This window comes from Panulirus ornatus, chromosome 61 (genome assembly GCF_036320965.1).
Source record: "Panulirus ornatus isolate Po-2019 chromosome 61, ASM3632096v1, whole genome shotgun sequence".
In the NCBI taxonomy this organism is placed as follows: Eukaryota; Metazoa; Arthropoda; class Malacostraca; order Decapoda; family Palinuridae; genus Panulirus; species Panulirus ornatus.
The window spans coordinates 1,132,699-1,152,294 of record NC_092284.1 but is presented as its reverse complement, the minus strand read 5'-3'; the positions used below and the strand labels follow the sequence as shown (position 1 = coordinate 1,152,294).

The 19,596-nt window shown below is 45.8% G+C and overlaps 1 protein-coding gene across 1 annotated transcript in view; it reads right to left on the bottom strand.

Annotated features, from left to right (window-relative positions):
• Positions 1 to 19,335, bottom strand: part of LOC139767467 (uncharacterized) — a 135,159-nt gene extending 115,824 nt beyond the window's left edge. Inside the window, 14 exon segments of the mRNA XM_071696880.1 lie at positions 3,168 to 3,294; positions 4,012 to 4,359; positions 4,505 to 4,825; positions 5,370 to 5,696; positions 5,816 to 6,142; positions 7,211 to 7,525; positions 8,200 to 8,979; positions 9,114 to 9,491; positions 10,138 to 10,428; positions 12,079 to 12,279; positions 13,109 to 13,300; positions 13,543 to 14,094; positions 14,769 to 14,951; positions 18,121 to 19,335. Coding sequence (XP_071552981.1) covers positions 3,168 to 3,294; positions 4,012 to 4,359; positions 4,505 to 4,825; positions 5,370 to 5,696; positions 5,816 to 6,142; positions 7,211 to 7,525; positions 8,200 to 8,979; positions 9,114 to 9,491; positions 10,138 to 10,428; positions 12,079 to 12,279; positions 13,109 to 13,300; positions 13,543 to 14,094; positions 14,769 to 14,951; positions 18,121 to 18,937 — 5,159 coding nt within the window. The 5' untranslated portion in view covers positions 18,938 to 19,335.
• Between the last annotated feature and the right edge of the window lie 261 nt (positions 19,336 to 19,596).

Here is a 19,596-nt window from a genome sequence, read left to right as displayed (position 1 = left end):
ACATACGTCCACACACGCAAATATAAATAACTACACAGCTTTCCATCGTTTACCCCAGACACTTCACATGCCCTGATTCAATCCACTGACAGCATGTCATCCCCGGTATACCACATCGATCCAATTCACTCTATTCCTTGCCCTCCTTTCACCCTTCTGCATGTTCAGGCCCCGATCACACAAAATCTTTTTCACTCCATCTTTCCACCTCCAATTTGGTCTCCCACTTCTCCTCGTTCCCTCCACCTCCGACATATATATCCTCTTGGTCAATCTTTCCTCACTCATTCTCTCCATGTACCCAAACCATTTCAAAACACCCTCTTCTGCTCTCTCAACCACGCTCTTTTTATTTCCACACATCTCTCTTACCCTTACGTTACTTACTCGATCAAACCACCTCACACCACACACTGTCCTCAAACATCTCATTTCCAGCACATCCATCCTCCTGCGCACAACTCTATCCATAGCCCACGCCTCGCAACCATACAACATTGTTGGAACCACTATTCCTTCAAACATACCCATTTTTGCTTTCCGAGATAATGTTCTCGACTTCCACACATTCTTCAAGGCTCCCAGAATTTTCGCCCCCTCCCCCACCCTATGATCCACTTCCGCTTCCATGGTTCCATCCGCTGCCAGATCCACTCCCAGATATCTAAAACACTTTACTTCCTCCAGTTTTTCTCCATTCAAACTTACCTCCCAATTGACTTGACCCTCAACCCTACTGTACCTAATAACCTTGCTCTTATTCACATTTACTCTTAACTTTCTCCTTTCACACACTTTACCAAACTCAGTCACCAGCTTCTGCAGTTTCTCACATGAATCAGCCACCAGCTCTGTATCATCAGCGAACAACAATTGACTCACTTCCCAAGCTCTCTCATCCCCAACAGACTTCATACTTGCCCCTCTTTCCAAAACTCTTGCATTCACCTCCCTAACAACCCCATCCATAAACAAATTAAACAACCATGGAGACATCACACACCCCTGCCGCAAACCTACATTCACTGAGAGCCAATCACTTTCCTCTCTTCCTACACATACACATGCCTTACATCCTCGATAAAAACTTTTCACTGCTTCTAACAACTTGCCTCCCACACCATATATTCTTAATACCTTCCACAGAGCATCTCTATCAACTCTATCATATGCCTTCTCCAGATCCATAAATGCTACATACAAATCCATTTGCTTTTCTAAGTATTTCTCACATACATTCTTCAAAGCAAACACCTGATCCACACATCCTCTACCACTTCTGAAACCACACTGCTCTTCCCCAATCTGATGCTCTGTACATGCTTTCACCCTCTAAATCAATACCCTCCCATATAATTTACCAGGAATACTCAACAAATTTATACCTCTGTAATTTGAGCACTCACTCTTATCCCCTTTGCCTTTGTACAATGGCACTATGCATGCATTCCGCCAATCCTCAGGCACCTCACCATGAGTCATACATACATTAAATAACCTTACCAACCAGTCAATAATACAGTCACCCCCTTTTATAATAAATTCCACTGCAATACCATCCAAACCTGCTGCCTTGCCGGCTTTCATCTTCCGCAAAGCTTTTACTACCTCTTCTCGGTTTACCAAATCATTTTCCCTGACCCTCTCACTTTGCACACCACCTCGACCAAAACACCCTATATCTACCACTCTATCATCAAACACATTCAACAAACCTTCAAAATACTCACTCCATCTCCTTCTCACATCACCACTACTTGTTATCACCTCCCCATTTGTGCCCTTCACTGAAGTTCCCATTTGCTCCCTTGTCTTGCGCACTTTATTTACCTCCTTCCAGAACATCTTTTTATTCTCCCTAAAATTTAATGATACTCTCTCACCCCAACTCTCATTTGCCCTCTTTTTCACCTCTTGCACCTTTATCTTGACCTCCTGTCTCTTTCTTTTATACATCTCCCACTCAATTTCATTTTTTCCCTGTATTATAATATATAATACATAATACAAATGTTTACCAATACTGAGGATAAATGACTGAATTACATATGAAAATACATACAAGTGAACTATTTACAATTAGAAGAGTAAGGATATGTCTCAATAAAAGGTAAAACATTGTTATGGATGAAACGCCTACACATTTCTTGTGATATTCATAAAGAATCATCTCTAAACTTTCTAATTTTACAAGTACATTGTATATCTGGGTGTGGGATTTAGCTTAGTTGGCAGAGTTTGTATTTGGTTTGTTTGTTACCAAGAGGAGGGGGCAAACTTCCATGATTATCCATAACCCAGACAGAGTTATATGACAATAGCAAACTGTCTGCTGATCCTGCATCCTCTTTAGCACCACTGTTCACAGAATGGGTAAGATTGCACAATAAGTAGCCATACTTAGGGCAAAAATAAAAATTCACAAATTTAAGGTAACAATTGCTCCTGAACTAGTGAACATACTCAAAAGTACCCTCAATCTGTGTTCATAACTCACAAGGCTCCTTAATTAGTGACTATAGCTCACAAAGCACCTTAACTATTGATCATAGCTCACACAGCCCCTAACACAGCCCCTTGACTAATGGCTATAACTAACAAGGCTCCTTAACTAATGACTATAACTCACATGGCCCCTTAACTAAAGACTATGGCTAACATGACCCCTTAACTAATGACTATAGCTAACAAGGCTCCTTAACTAATGACTATAACTCACATGGCCCCTTAACTAGTGAATATAGCTCACATGGCCCCTTAACTAGTGATTATAACTCAAAAAGCTCCTGAACTAATGACTGCAGTTCAAAAGGCTCCAGAACTAGTGGCTGTAGCTCACAATGCTCCACAACTAATGACCAAAGCTTACAAGACAAACCTTCACTCAAAATGCTACAGATGGCTCAGCAAGTATACAACAGGCGAATCAAAAAAGTATGCTGCTGGTAACTCAAAAGAGTACACTTTAGATAACTTACAGTCTAACCGTATACCCACTTACGGTACTTTGTTATATCCAGGATGCAAAGCAGCAATGGAGTTCAACACTTATGGAGACTCTTTTGCCATGGCTAACCTCTTGAGGAAGTTCCCAAAGGAAAGAGGCATCAGAGATATAGATAGCTAGATGAACTGATGGATAGAAAGCAGTTAGATGAGTGCCTTACCTGGGAGGGCTGCCAACATAACCCGGAACACAAGAGCAGAGAGGGTGACCATTCTCTACACGACACTGAGCATTGGACCCACACTGTTTGAGCTGGCATGGGTCCTCCTCAACTGGCAGTGGTTTAGCTGTGGACAGAGGAGGAATGGGGTCAGTTCGGTGAGAAAGAGTGATGATACAGTACCATAAACATGGTGTCTATTAGTTCAAGAAAGCATCAGTGAATGAGGTCAAGACAACAGTTGCAAAAGCTCCAAGCCATAGACATACAACCATATCATAATATAACAAAAATAGCTAAAGTGCATGTTACTGCACAGGGTAAAACACCCACCTTCCTAATACCATCATTGCAGCTTCATAATATGCTTAAGGTTTGACAAGGAAAATTTCTTGCAAGAATCACAATGATCCTAATACTAAGTGCAAGGGATTATATATGCAAGCTCTGCAGGCGAGAAATTTATTCAGGTCATATCACTAACAACCAAAGGATCTTTGGCTGTCAAAAAGGTCCTTAATTGTGGAAAAGGTCATTCATTGTCAAAACCCATGACTTTTGCAATGTGTAGTTAACAGATGACTCACATAGGATCTCTGGTTATCAGATGGTCCAGTACTATATGACCTTGAAGGCTGATCAGTCACTGGCTGTGAAATAGTATTTCGCTGATAAAAATGTATCAAATGCTCCGTTCCATGGAATAAGGAGGTTAAAAGAATGATTAAAACAAGCCTGCATAGTTGGTTAACAGAATGATTAACATAAAACTGCATAATCAGTACAGAATGGGTGGAGTTAGAGCAGCAGAAGTTGGGCAGGGTAGAAAGAGTGGCATCCTTACGTTGAGCGATGTGGCAGCGGGCGTATGGGTTGCCTGTGTACCCAGCCAAACAGAAGCAGACGGGCTGGTGGCTCAGGACAGAGCACTCAGCATTAATGCCGCAAGAGCCAGGACAGGGGTCGACACACCGAAGGTTGACACAGGCAAGTCTGGGCATGCAATCTGAATTCACAGTGCACTCCGGAGTACATCCCTGGTAGGGGTTGCCATAGTATCCAGGTGGGCAAGTGCAGATGTAGCGGCCATCCTCACTTGAGCAGATGGAAGCTGGTCCACATGGGGAGGCTGCACATGGGTCAACCTCGACTTCCTGGGGCAGCACAGCCTCTGGCTTCACCGTCACCACCGCTAGGGGGGGAAGAAAACCAAGGTGGTCACTTAGCACATCAGCCAAATGACGTCAAAACAAGAATAGCAAACTATGTTCAGCGATTCAAGATCAAATTACTAGTTAGTGTAAAGCAACGTGTGGGAGAGGAAGGATGAAGCTTACATAAGATGCATCTGTAGGATGGGTCTCCAGTGTAGCCTACCGGGCAGCGGCATATAGTTTTGTGGGCAATCACATCACAAAGAGCCCCCAGTCCACATGTTCCCTCGCAGGGGTTGCGACACCGACGGTTATTGCACGCCTTGTCCAGCGGGCACTGGGAGTTGGTCACACATTCAGGCATACAACCTGTTGGCAGGTTGGGGTTGCCGAAGGTTCCTGGACGGCATTCGCACACAGCAGTATCTCCCTGAACGCGGCACTCGGCATTGGGTCCACATGGATCCAAAACACAGGGATTGAGCACAGCCTCAGGCGACACAGCTATGGTTTGGGAGGAAAGGAGAGGAAGTTAAGGCAAAAAAGAGAGTGTGAGGGCAAAATAAGTTGTCTCCATGATTTACTGGAGACACTATAGTGTGGATGATATATACATCCAAGGCAGGTATGTCAATCATCAACTTCTGAAAACTGGCTGGGATGAAGACCATTCCTAAAAATGAATAATGTGGCCCTGGAAATGAGGGTTTCCGAACCATTAAACCAATCCTAGACCACACTAAAGACAAAATGGCTATATCTTATTATAGTAATAACACAAATCCTACATTAGCAGTTTATATGAACCAATGATACATCAATGATTCATAAAATGATTCATAATATATGGCTGGCAAATCAAAACCTGATTCGTGATGCAATGATACATATGACTCGGTGGTATATGTGAGCATCTTTCAGTATATATATATATATATATATATATATATATATATATGTTAAAGGGGCAACACTCGGGAATAAAATCAATTGGATGTGGCTGATGGTTCGGAAGTCCCTGAGCCAAGAGGCTTCACAGCTGTCTTACGAGGAATAGGTCGGAGCTGACACACGGTGAAGGGGTCTCCAACGTAGCCACTGGGGCAGACGCACACTGGGTTGTGGCTGACGACCGAACAGAGGGCGTTAGTACCGCATGACCCAGGACACGGGTCACGGCACTTCTGGCTGATACAGGCCAGGGTCAGTGAACAGTCGCTGCTCACAACACATTCTGGACGACACTGCACGTATGGGTCGCCCATGAAGCCTGACAGACATGTGCACATGGCCTTTGTACCCAAGGGAGTACAACGGGCATTGTCACCACAAGGGTTGGGCTGGCAGGGTACCACGGCAGGTGGTGGAGGAGTGACTGCAAAATTGTATTCAATGCTATTGTAGCGCCGACAAGATCATGATGATGAATGTATGAACATTATTGACCATATTTGTTCCATCATGTTGAAGTCTGTGATGATGAGAAGTACGTACCTGGTGGTGGTGGTGCAGGCCTGCACCCTCGGAAGGGGTCACCAACATGACCATCAGGGCAGGAGCAAGTGGGACTGTGGTTGAGCACCTTACACCGCGCTCCTTTGCCACAGGCACCCACACAGGGGTCAATGCAGCGTTGGTTGATGCATGCACGAGTGGTGACGCAGTGAGAGTTGGTGATGCATTCTGGTGTGCAACCCAACTCCGGTCGACCGTAGTACCCACTCAGACAAGCACAGGTGCCCACACCATCGACTATTTGGCACTCAGCATTGGCACCACATGAGGGTACACATGGTTCCACGGGATGGGGTTCGCGTGGCACTACAACACAGACAATCAGACATATACCATTATTGCAAGAGGTCACAGTGATGTGCATGGTCTGGTATATGGAGGAAATCCACGGTAAATTGAAACAATAAGTTCCCATGTGCACTTTCATGTAATCATCATATCATGGGAGATACAAGAATGAGATATAGAACAGTCAGTTGATATACAAGGAAGAGACGTAGCTAGGACGCCATTGGTAAACAAGCATTACTGGATGGTGGTGTTAGGCTTGGGGACTTGTCATGTTTCATTTTCCTGTGTGGGAGACCAAATTGGAGGTGTAAGGATGGAGTGAAAAAGATTTTGAGTGATCAGGGCCTGAACACGAGGGCGAAAGGCATGCAAGATAGCGGGAATTGAAACGATGTGGTATACCTGGGTCGACGTGCTGTCAATGGATTGAACCAGGGCATGTGAAGCGTCTGGGGTAAACCATGAAAAGTTTTGTGGGGCCTGGATGTGGAAAGGGAGCTGTGGCTTCGGTGGATTACACATGACAGCTAGAGACTGAGTCTAAACGAACGGGGCCTTTGTTGTCTTTTCCTAGCGCTATCTCGCATGCGCGCATGGGGTGAGGGTGCTGTTTCATGTGTGGCGGGGTGGTGACGGGAATGGATGAAGGCAGTAAGTCTGAATGTGCACATGTGTATATATGTATATGCCTGTGTATGTATAAGTATACGTTGAAGTGTATACGTATGTATATGTGCGTGTGTGGGTGTTTTTGTATATACATGTGTATGTGGGTGAGTTGGGCTATTCTTTCGTCTGTTTCCTTGCGCTACCTCACTAACGCGGGAGACAGCAACTAAGTATAATGAAAAAAAAATAATAATAGCCATCATATATCATTGCTATACATATTACTATAGAAACAACTCATGCTTATCAAGTTTCACAATTACAAGTATAATAAATACAAAGTTGAGTAAGAACTGCATGAAATGGGCTATAAGTCTATGTCTAATGGAACTATGTTGATCAAGGAAAATGCAAGTGGAAAAACAAAATAAACTAAAACTTGAAATAAAGAATGATTACGACATAAAAACTTACCCTCCTCAAAGCAGTTGCTGAAGGGATCACCTGTGAGGCCATCCGGGCATCTACAGATAGGATTATGCGCCACAACATTACATAGAGCATTGATGCCACAGGACCCTAGGCATGGGTTCACGCATTTGTAGTTCACACAAGCCTGGCTCATAGCACAGTCCGAGTTGATGGTGCAGTCAGGGCGGCATGGGTTCCCATAGAAGCCAGGGAGGCATGAGCAAACAGACCCACTACCATCTACAGTTATCCGGCAAATGGAGTTCGCACCACATGGGTTGGGTTCACATGGCGACACCACTGGTTTTGGTGGCTGAGCTGTTATGTAACAATGATACTATGTTAAATGTTCCTTCTCTTTGAGATTTTGATATAGAATGTATTTCCGTTACTAATGTATTAAATAACATTTACAATTTACAGGTTATTTCAATAAATGACCCAAGTATAAAATTCTTATGGAGTAATTTGGTTATAAATTGAAATAAAAACTATAATGCAAAGCTTCTAAACAGAAAAATGCTAAACTCCTTTTGGGTATACATTACATTGTGTCAGAAATAAATGATTAGTGGCTGTAATGGCATGTGATTGCAAGGGCAATGGCAGAAGGCATGCAATATATGGGCAATGACTGGGACTGTAACAGCATGTGATATATAGGCAATTATAAAGGCTGTAACAGTACGTGATACAAGAGAATGACAGAGGCTGTAACAGCACATGATACAAGGGCAATGACAAAGGGTGTAATAAAACATGGTAAAAGGGAGTGATAGAAGCTGCAACGACACGTGATACAAAGGCAAAGTTGAAAACAGTAGGAAAAGTAAGAGAGTATGCAATTATAAGGTTGAATGACAAGATGAAACTAATAAAATATAACAAAGTGAATAATTGTGTAAAATAAATGCATAATTCTTTTATGTTATGCTGTTAAAGTTTATGTGCACATTGACTAGCAATCATTCCAACAAAATCTCAAGACTTACGTCTAGACACACAGAACCTGAAGGGATCGCCTGTGAGGTGACGTGGACAGCTGCAGATGGGGTTGTGGTTGACAACTTCACAGATGGCACTGGTGCCACAGAGCCCAGGACAAGGGTCAAGACACTTCTGGTCAATACACGCCTTGTCATCATCACAGTCTGCATTAATGATACATTCAGGGTGACAGTGGTCCTCCGGGTCACCAATATAGTCACCAATGCAGGAGCACACTGGCTGGCCACCCCTCACCTGGCACTCCGTGTTCAGGCCACAAGGTGAGGCTGAGCATGGGTTGACCTGGGGTCTGGGAGTCACCTTTCCCTCCTGCACCACGGGTTCAGTTATCTCCTCACAGCGTGTGTAAGGGTTGCCCTTGAAGCCAGCGGGGCAGAAACAAACTGGGCGGTGAGTATTGACTTCACAGAGCGAGTTGATACCGCAAGCACTGGGACACGGGTCAGTACAGCGTGTGCTGATGCAAGCCAGGTCACTGCTGCAGTCATCGTCCACCGTGCACTCTGGCTCACAGCCATCCTTGGAGTCCGCTTTGCCGAAGAAGCCGGGAGAACAGGCACACACAGGGAAATTGTTGGCCCCAATAGAACATTGTGAGTTGGGCCCACATGGAGACGGTTCACATGGGTTATCGGGTTCAGCAATGCAAGCCACCTTTGGGTTGCCCTTGTAACCCTCACGACATCGACACATCAGATCTTCGCCACGGACATAACATTCAGCATTCTGCCCACACACCCCAGGACCACAAGTGGGAGGTGGCACTAGTGAGAGGATAAAGAACATGAGGTTAGAATATATTACACAGTTAAACAGATGACACAGCCACAAGGGAAAAAAAAACCTCATTCACAAAGTTACATCACATACATAATAACGAGCATGGTAAACATCTAACCTCTGCAGCCAGTGTATGGGTCACCGATGAGACCTGGACGACAGAAGCAGAAGGGACTTCTGCTGGGATCACAGAGAGCTCCTACACCACATGGTGATGGAACGCACGGGTTGACTGGCATCTCACATCCACGAATGGTGTTTGGTTTGCCCACATAGCCGTGCTTGCACGTGCATCGGTGGAAGCCATTGACAACGTTGCATTCTGTGTTAGGTCCACATGGTGATGGCTCACAGGGGTTGGCAGGGGGACTGCATGCTACACTGGGTGGGTGACCCACAAACTCAGGCAAACAGAAACAGATGGGAGCGCCACCCACCATCCGACATCCCGAGTTGGGGCCACATTGGTTAGGCTCGCATTCATCGCCCTCAGGAACTGTCATTAAATCACTAACTTTTAGAAATACGGAAAAGCAACAATGATTATATTAACAGCAAACTGATAAAACAACCGGGCAACCCAATCAAGGTGGTACTTCTGATTCAAGAATTAAACGCTCAATCAAGGTACTTCTTATTCAAGAATTAAACTCCCAATCAAGGTACTTCTCATTCAAGAATTAAACTCCCAATCAAGGTACTTCTCATTCAAGAATTAAACGCTCAATCAAGGTACTTCTCATTCAAGAATTAAACTCCCAATCAAGGTACTTCTCATTCAAGAATTAAACTCCCAATCAAAGTACTTACTTATTCAAGAATTAAACTTCCAATCAAGGTACTTGCTTATTCAAGAATTAAACTCCCAATCAAGGTACTTGCTTATTCAAGAATTAAACGCTCAATCAAGGTACTTGCTTATTCAAGAATTAAACTCCCAATCAAGGTACTTCTCATTCAAGAATTAAATTCCCAATCAAGGTACTTCTCATTCTAGAATTAAACTCCCAATCAAGGTACTTTCTTATATAATAATTCAACTTGCTAATGGTCTGTAATGATGTAAATCATTAGTTTCCAGGAAAAAGAATGTCATTAGTTCAGGAGGGTATGTACCCAAGAATAATGTTAAGTATACTCACTGCACTTCTCAAATGGGTTGCCAGTGGTGCCACGAGGACAAAGGCAAATTGGATTGCCATTGTCCAGCTCACAGAGAGCACCCTCCCCACATGGGTCAGTGTCACACGGGTTGATGGGCACCTGGCAGCTCCTGAGCGGGTCACCCAGGTAGCCAGGTGGGCAGCGGCAAGTGGCACGGTGGTTATCCACCTCACACACGGCGTTCCGGCCACACTGGCACGGGTCCCGACACTGGCTCTTGAGGCAAGCTTGGGTAGATGGACAGTCTCTGTTGTCTCGGCACACCACAACTGGAATGAAGAATTGCGTTAAGACACTCGCTCATGGTTGAATGTTAACTATTATGCTTTGTCGCTGTCTCCCGCGTTGGCGAGGTAGTGCAAGGAAACAGACGAAAGAATGGCCCAACCCACCCACATGCACATGTATATACACAAATTCCCACACACAAACACACACATATACCTATACATTTCAACGTATACATACATATACATACACAGACATATACATATACACATATGTACATATTCATACATGCTGCCTTCATCCATTCCGCCACCACCCCACCACACATAAATGTAACATAATACCATATTTCCCTTTATCCAAACTTTCCTCATTCTAAAGTTGACAACAGCACTATGATGATACAGATGGCCTTGAGATCACTACAACCATCTTGTCAATTGAGGTGAAAACCAAAATCTTTAAGAACTACACTCAAGTCAGCAGTTCTAATATGCGTGGCCGACTATAAACATTGTATCTTCAGGTGCACAATTCCAGCACTAGAATCACAGTGACTACCTCTCTTCCATGTGTCTAGTGTACTTCAGTTTATAACGTCAGAACTTTTTGGTTACGCGACTAAGTGTATCAAGCTATTGGTCAACTGGGTCTTGCAGAGTTAAGTCATAAATGGAATGAATTAATGCGTCATGGAAAATTACCAATGAAGCCTTCTTAAGATGCTCGTTTTAGTAAACCAGTCAAGTTAATGTCCCCAAACCCTGTAAACTATGACCCCAAATACCTATATATCGAGGTATCCATTTAATTTCACAAATAAGCTATGATCTGTTAGGGGCAAAGAAGTGTAGATTGTAACTAAGTACAACCTAACCATTAGTCTAGTCTAATTAGTCGTTATCTTCTTTTTCTCATACTGTTAATCTCCTTCCAAAACAATTTCTTATTTTTCCCCAAGTTTGCTGATAGTTGCTCACCCCAACTCTCATTTGCCCTTTTTTTCATCAGTCACCTAATCCTTGCACCGAACTTCCTGCCCCTTTCACTTGGACATTGTATCACTTACACTCCTTCATCATAAGTAACAGCAATATAACCTTTCATAAGCAACATATCTTCCAACACCCCACCATTCACAAACCTTTCTCACATGCTTCTGCATGGCACAAACTTCTCTTGCACGTGTTAGTACTGCCTCCCTAAATACATATCATTCTTTACCCACTCCCTTACTTCTTAACACTTAACAAGTACACTGAAACAAACTTTATGTGAAGCAGGAAATTGATAATTCAAGCAAAGTAATACATCATCAATGCTGATGGTTAATGGATAAAATTTGCTGAAAGCTCCAGTTATGGACAAAAGTCCACTTCAAGGCTGGGCCTTCACTGAAATAACGGGATAATTATGAAATGGAAAAAGAAAAAAAACAAGGGCAAGTATTTACAAATTTTTGAGGACAAGAAAGACTTGTCTTTTGAAATGTGCCAGGTGACAGTTACTGGGAAAGACATGAGAAGGTAAAGCGAGTTCCAAAGCTTTGCCGTGTAGGGAAAGAAGCAGGTATCAAAACGGCCTACCCTTGAGTTGCTGATGGTCACACACGTGTCTTTGTGGTGGCCTCAGGATTCTATACCATCATCATAAAAGAAGGTAACGCATTTTTTGGTATGATCTTTACTTACGAATGGCACACTCGATGTTGGGGTTGCCGATGTATCCTGCGGGGCAACGGCATTCTGGCCGATGGTTCATGGCCTGGCAGAGAGCAGTGGGAGCACATGCTCCTTCACCACAAGGATCGATGCACCTGCGTGAGAGCCTGTCACAAGCCAAGTTGGTGGGGCAGTCCTGGTTGTACTGACAGCCCGGCGACGGAGTGCCCACTGTATCGGGATAACAAGAGAGAGAGAGAGAGTCACACACGGGGAAGACCACTACGGTTATCAGAAAGCACGAACCTTCCTGTGACGGGGTGTCAAACGCCGGGATAAAAGTGAACGCGGACCGAGGAACAGGAGCTGGTCGCAAAAAGCTCTGAATTTAAAACTTTGAAAAGCAAAAAAAAAAATTTCCACTTTTCTTCAACACCTTTCTTGTGGTGTGGACGGAAAATACGTCAAGTGTGAGTGTAAACCACAGAAAGAGATGTCATTTCTTGTCTGAGAAGATCGTCTTATCGTAACAGTCTAGGAGAGAACTAGTGTTTGAGATGCGACCATATAATATATGTCTCATCTCAGCATCAAAAGCTTACATAAGGAAAGTTACACAGCCTTGTAACTCCACAAGGATATGAACTTTCACGTAAACTCTAATGACTTATAATTAGAAAATCGTGCATACGTAAGAAAAGGGAAAGACTCCAAGTTAGTCACAGAAGAATCTGCAATAACTTGCCAAAGTTTACATGCACAGAAGGAACGAGGAAGAGAGCTTGAAGTGAATATGACTTGGTTCTGGGGTGGAGGAGAATGTTGTGGTAGGTCAGCTATCATGCAATAACTCTGTTGGTTAATGATTAAGGAAGGTTACGAGATAACGTATGTACCAGGTCTACCAAAATGGAGGGAGAGCGAGAGAGAGAGAGACTAGGTCACACATTGGTCCAGGTCAGGGGTCATGCAAATACAGCAGGTGCCCGGCCACCAGCCCAGGGAAGGGACCAGGAAGGTTTGTCTCGATGCACAGGTTATGTGTTGTGATGCTGGTTACCTGGTGTGCACAGGTCACGTGGGTCGCCCTCGTATCCATCGGGACATTGACAGATGCTGCGGTGGTTGATGACTCGGCAGCGGGCACCCACACCACAGGGGGGTGGCACAGCAGTGCAGGGGTCCCGGCACTGCCCTCCCAAGCACGCTTCCAACAGCTGACACTCGATGTCCGAGAGGCAGAAGCCGGGGACTGGAGGAAGCGGTGTGTCAGTCACGTGATGAGCGTGGACAGAGTCAAGACAGTGGGGCAAGAGATGGGCCAGCCAACTACCAGCCCAACATTTAACTAACTAACTACCTACAAGCAAAGAAAATGGCAGCGGGGGAACAAGTTGCATACGAAGTGACTATTGAGCATGAGTCTGGAGGAGGAGGAGGATGTTAATGTCAACTTAAAAGAAGTACAGTGCATGAAGGAAGAGCGTGTCTTACTTGCGTCACAAGCAACTTGAGGGTCTCCTGTTAGCCCAGGAGGGCACAGGCAGACCGGCGGCTCAGTGCCAGGCTGTGGGCGGCAGATGGCATCCATGCCACAGTCATGGCACGGGTCCACACAACGCCCAGCCCTACACCTGTGGCCGTGGGGGCACTGGCTGTCACTGCCACACCCGCTGCGGGTGCACTCGCCCACTTCCGGGTCGCCCACGTAACCCGGGGGACACTGGCACACAGGACGGTGGGCTTCCACGAGGCACAAGAACCCCTGGGGACATGCGTTCGTCCCGCAGGGGTCCTTACACACACGCTCTATGCACGCCTGGTCTGATGGACAGTCCGAGTTGAATCCACAAGCAGGGAGGAGCAAGCAGCCCCGTAGCGGAAGTCCCGTGTGTCCAGGGGGACAGATGCAGGTAGCTGCGTGGGACAGGACCAAGCAGTTGGCAGACGGTGGACAAGGGTTACTGCCTTGCCGGCAGGGGTTCACACACTGGCCACTGTAGCACTCCTCTGTCTCCTGACAGTCGTCAGCCATGAAGCAACCAACTGTCGTCCCCCACAAGTCACCAGAGAACCACACAAGGAGAGTCATACGTGTTATTATCACATCACTAAAGTTAATGACTTGTTAATTGAGGGTCAATATTATTACCTCCCATTAAATGACCACATAAAAGCTATACTTCACTACTTCATACCATCATAAAGCCTATACCCAATAAGCTGGATTATAAATCAACTATAAGTTACCCTGTTACCTGTAGCACACAGTGAACTTGGTAGTCTGAGGTAAATATCAATACTACCAAAGCATAACATTACACACTAGTCACAACAACATTAGATGCTCAAGACATAAACAATAGCAGTTTGTAAATATATTAGGAAAAAACAACACATAATTAAGCTTATTACTTTAGTGTGCAAGATCATTCTTCCTTCTGACCAAAGGAATCGTGTGTTACGATGAACTGAGAACTCACTCACTCTACCCTCGTCTTCACACACCCCGCAACCATCACACAGTTCCATCGTATCATCACACATGATCAGTCTAGACAAAATGGAATGAGACAGGTGTTGTGGATGGAGTAACTTTGCCAATATAAAACAGAGGCAAGCTTGCTGCTTCCAAACCCCTGAGAGAGAGAGAGAGAGAGAATGATGTTGTGTGTCATCATCAGTAGAAGCAGCAGTAAGTATTGGGATGTTCAACTCACCGGGGGAACATCCCTTGAGTGGGTCACCCTGGAAACCATTGCGACATCTGCACTGCGCACTGTGGTCACTGTTGATGCAATCGGCGTGCCTGCCACACGGGTCATCCTCACACGGGTACCGACACTTGTGGTTAATACAAGCTTGTGTCGAAGGGCATGCCCCATCCTCTTGACAACCCGCAGCTATTTAGAAGGCAGGTTAGTGGTGTAGTAGCAGTAGTCTCCTTACTGTTTGATAGTACTATAGTAGTAGCAGTAGTAGTAGTAGTAGTAGTAGTAATGGTGTGGCATATAGCTATATCATGGCCTTTTACCTTATATGTATATATTACATTGTTATATTAGATCCATTAGTAAATCTCAATTATAACCACGGTGGAGGAAAGTGTGAAGTGTGACATAGTGAGAGGGGGAGTGTACACATGACAGACCAACAAGAGGAAGAAGAGCCAGCAATCTTACTGATAACACTGTCAATGCCGCAGAAAAGGTAAGGGTCGCCCTTGTATCCCGGCTGGCAGGTACAAAGAGGCCGGTGGGCCAAGGTGTGGCACTGGGCCCTCGCGGCGCACGGGTTGGCCAAGTGGCACGGGTCCTGGCAATGCCGGTTATAACACACTTTATCATCGGGGCAGACCAGGTCCGACGTGCAGCCAGGGGGTGGGGTGGGTGCTAAGTTAAGAGAGTATGGTAAGTAAGTTCAAGAGTCCACGTCAAAGATGGTGTCTGACCTTAACTCTGGGGATGTGGGCTATTAATAAACCTACCATCCCCTTCGTTAAGGTCTGAGCACGAGATCTATCCACATTATCATCATCATAAGTCAATTCTGGGTGAGCAGGAAGATTAAAGTATATGTCATATTGTCAGGAAATAACATAATTAAAGAAGTACTGTATTTACAGACAATGGCATCTCATAAGGGTTGGAAAACACCCACTCGTTAATCATTGTTTGCTTCATCAACAGACAGCATCATAGCATAAGGTTATATACACACACACACACACAAACAGCCTTGCCACTTACAAACATTACAGAGGCAAAGATCAAAACAGGTGTTACGTGTTACTGTGGAAAAATACATGAGAAGCAGGAGTCATACATGTGAAAATAATGATCAGAAGCAGTTGTATACATAATACAGCAGACTGTGCAATACAAAAGTAGTAATGTTCAAGATCAATTTAGTGAAGAAACATTTTTTCAGAAATCCTGCATAGCCATTTACAAATAAGATTATGATAAAGAATCATATTTACGATCAACATTAAGAGTTAGTTTACTACGGTCACATATCTGTCTTGGAAAAGAAACTGTCACGCTTAACAAATCATACATACATACACACACACATTCAGAAATATACATGAGCTTCCTTTAAAAGCAGAATACATACAACAGCTACACATCTTTTTATTCATTTTTTTTTTTTTTTTTTATACTTTGTCGCTGTCTCCCGACCACTCTACCAAACACTCCTGCAACCAACCCAAGGCTGCACTACACTAAACAGCATGGAAAGGTGGACACCTCTGAAGCTGGTTGACATGACTGCCATCTGTTTCATCAAGTCATGATGATGATGTATAGGCTTACCAAAGTCCACTTTCACTTACAGTGTAACCTTTTGCAGACAGAGTCTGTGCAAGCCTACATATAAAGACTTACATGTTTGCAGACAGAGTCTGTGCAAGCCTACATATAAAGACTTACATGTTTGCAGACAGAGTCTGTGCAAGCCTACATATAAAGACTTACATGTTTGCAGACAGAGTCTGTGCAAGCCTACATATAAAGACTTACATGTTTGCAGACAGAGTCTGTGCAAGCCTACATATAAAGACTTACATGTTTGCAGACAGAGTCCGGTAGTGTGCAAGCCTACATATAAAGACTTGCATGTATAAAGAGATTGCACGAACTCCTTAGGAAAATGAAACGCAAAAAGTTCCCATGTGCACTTTCGTGTAAATATCACATCATCAGGGGAGATACAAGAACGAGATATAGAGTGGTCAGGTGATATACATGGAGGAGACGTAGCAAGGACACCACAGGTAAACAAGCCTTACCAGATGGTGGTGCTGGGGTATTTCCCCTGATGATGTGATCATTACACAAAAGTGCACTTGGGAACGTTTTATGTTTCATTTTCCTGTGTAGTTCCTGCAATTACTAGATCAGGCACACCTCTGCGACCTCTTGCAATATAAATACAAAATCAGACACACACACACACACTACCACACATGGTCCACGTCATCCAGCAACAAACCTCACACATGTTCATAACATGACATACAGTCAAGTCTCATTAGAGGGTAGGGCCACTTTGACCCGTCAACAATACAAACACCCGAGCCACACACACACACGTTCACAAACAGCTGGACAGCATGATATACAGAAGACCCTAAGGTCAGGTTAGGTTACAAGGTGGGTGGGGTTTTTTTACTTGGGGGTTGGGGTGGGGGGGGGGTGAAGGGGTACCTGGCCGACAATGGCGGAGGGGGTCGCCGTGGTAGCCTGGTGGGCACCGGCAGCGTGGGCGGTGGCGTTGCACGCTGCACTCGGCGTTGAGAGCACAGGGGGACCGTGCAACGCATGGATCAACGCAAACCCCGAGCTGACACTGTTTCTTCTCACTACACTCTCCGTCCGTCTGGCATTCAACGCTAGAGACGGTGCTGGTGGGGGTGGGTGTTGGTGGACGTGGCGTGAAAACGCTTTCGGGTGGGCGTGGTGTTGTGGTGGCTGGGGAGGTGAAGCGAGACAGATAATAGTAGTGAGTCACACAAGAACATGGGTCAGTCTCCTGCTCTGTGGGGGAGGAGACACACCTGAACACACCTCCGTCGGAAAGGAGCGCACAAGAACATGAAACATGACAGAGAGTCTGCACAGTGCTGGACAACACATGTGGGGGCGCCCTTAGAAAATGGCATAGGAGTCCCTGCCTCCTGCTGGTGGTGGCATCAAGAAGTTACTCTCTAAAAAAAGAATTGGAAGAACGTCATATGATGACAAAAGAATTAAATCAGTTTGCGTAATGAGCGCGTCACTCCTGAAAACACAAGATGTAAAACACTACAGGATCTTCACAGCAGCAACACACTCACACGACTCATCCAGAACAGAAAAAAATGGAAATTGGAAAACGGAGGTGGGGTTGGGCGGAACGGAAATTAGGAGATATACGCGAGAATGAGTGTGAGAGAAACAGCCTCCACATATATGACCTGGCTGGTTCATTATCATGTTACATGTTGGATCAAAAAAAAAAAAAATAGGTAGCAAAACTGTGTTGTTGAGTTGGTGGCGCCTGGGTGTTGAAGCACCTGCCAAGTACCTAGTTCTGGTAGGCACTGGATGAGCGGGTCGCCTCGGTGACCAGACAAACAGGTGCACACAGGTCGATGGTGGAGGGTTGTGCACTGCGCCTTGGACCCGCAGCGCACCAGCGCGCACCCGTCCACGCACAGTCCACCAGAACACAGCTGGTGTCCGCCACACCCGCTCTCCTCAGTACACGGTGTTACTGCCTCTGCTACGTGAGGGGACACGGTGGTGGTGGTGGTGAGGTAGTCATCATCAGGAGGTAAGGTCAGGATGGGGGTGGATAAGGTGGAGGAGGAGGTGGAGGAAGTGGAGGCCTCTGAGACGAGAGTCACCACCTGGATGTCTGTTGGTGTCACAGCCTCGTCTGGCCTGGTCTCGCTCGCTGCTTCCCCATAACCAGGTGTTGTGGTCTCGTCGTACGCTTCCCCATAACCAGGTGTTGTGGTCTCGTCGTACGCTTCCCCATAACCAGGTGTTGTGGTCTCGTCGTACGCTTCCCCATAACCAGGTGTTGTGGCGTCGTCGTACAGACCCGTGGTGACCTGGTGCGTGGGATAACCAGGTGTTGTGGCGTCGTCGTACAGACCCGTGGTGACCTGGTGCGTGGGATAACCAGGTGTTGTGGCGTCGTCGTACAGACCCGTGGTGACCTGGTGCGTGGGATAACCAGGTGTTGTGGCGTCGTCGTACAGACCCGTGGTGACCTGGTGCGTGGGAGGCCTTCTGGTGGTGGTGTGCGCGACCTCCGTGGTAGTAAGGATCTCCTCTGTGGCCACAGGAAGTGTAGTTCCTACGTCAGGCAGACTCGCTGTCGTGTTGCCGTACATGGTGGCGACGGTGGTCGGGCCAGGTGACGTCACGTCACTCTCATGTTCAGCAGGGTAACCTGTGGTGTCCACGAACCCTTCCTCTACCGGCGTTACCGGGGCCAGAGAACTTGAACCAAGTACCAGAGGTCTCTCACTGCCAGGATCCAGTGGTCTATCTGTGACAGAAACCACTGGGCTATCAGTGGCAGCAACCAGTGGTCCATCAGTGCCAGGAACCACTGGTCTGTCAGTGCCAGAAACAACTGGTCTTTCAGTGTCAGGAACCACTGATGTGTAAGTGCCAGAAACCACTGGTCTGTCGGTGACGGGAACCACTGGTCTGTCAGTGTCAGGTACATGTGTGTCCGTGGGATAAACAAATGGTCTGTCAGCGGCAGAAACCACTGGTCTGTCAGTGCCAGGAACCTCTGGTCTGTCAGTGCCAGGAACCACCACTGGTCTGTCAGTGCCAGGAACCACTGGTCTGTCAGTGGCAGGAACACCTGGTCTGTCAGTGCCAGGAACCACTGGTCTGTCAGTGCCAGGAACCACTGGTCTGTCAGTGACAGGAACCACTGGTCTGTCAGTGACAGGAACCTCTGGTCTGTCAGTGTCAGGTACATGTGTGTCCGTGGGATAAACAAATGGTCTGTCAGTGGCAGGAACCAATGGTCTCT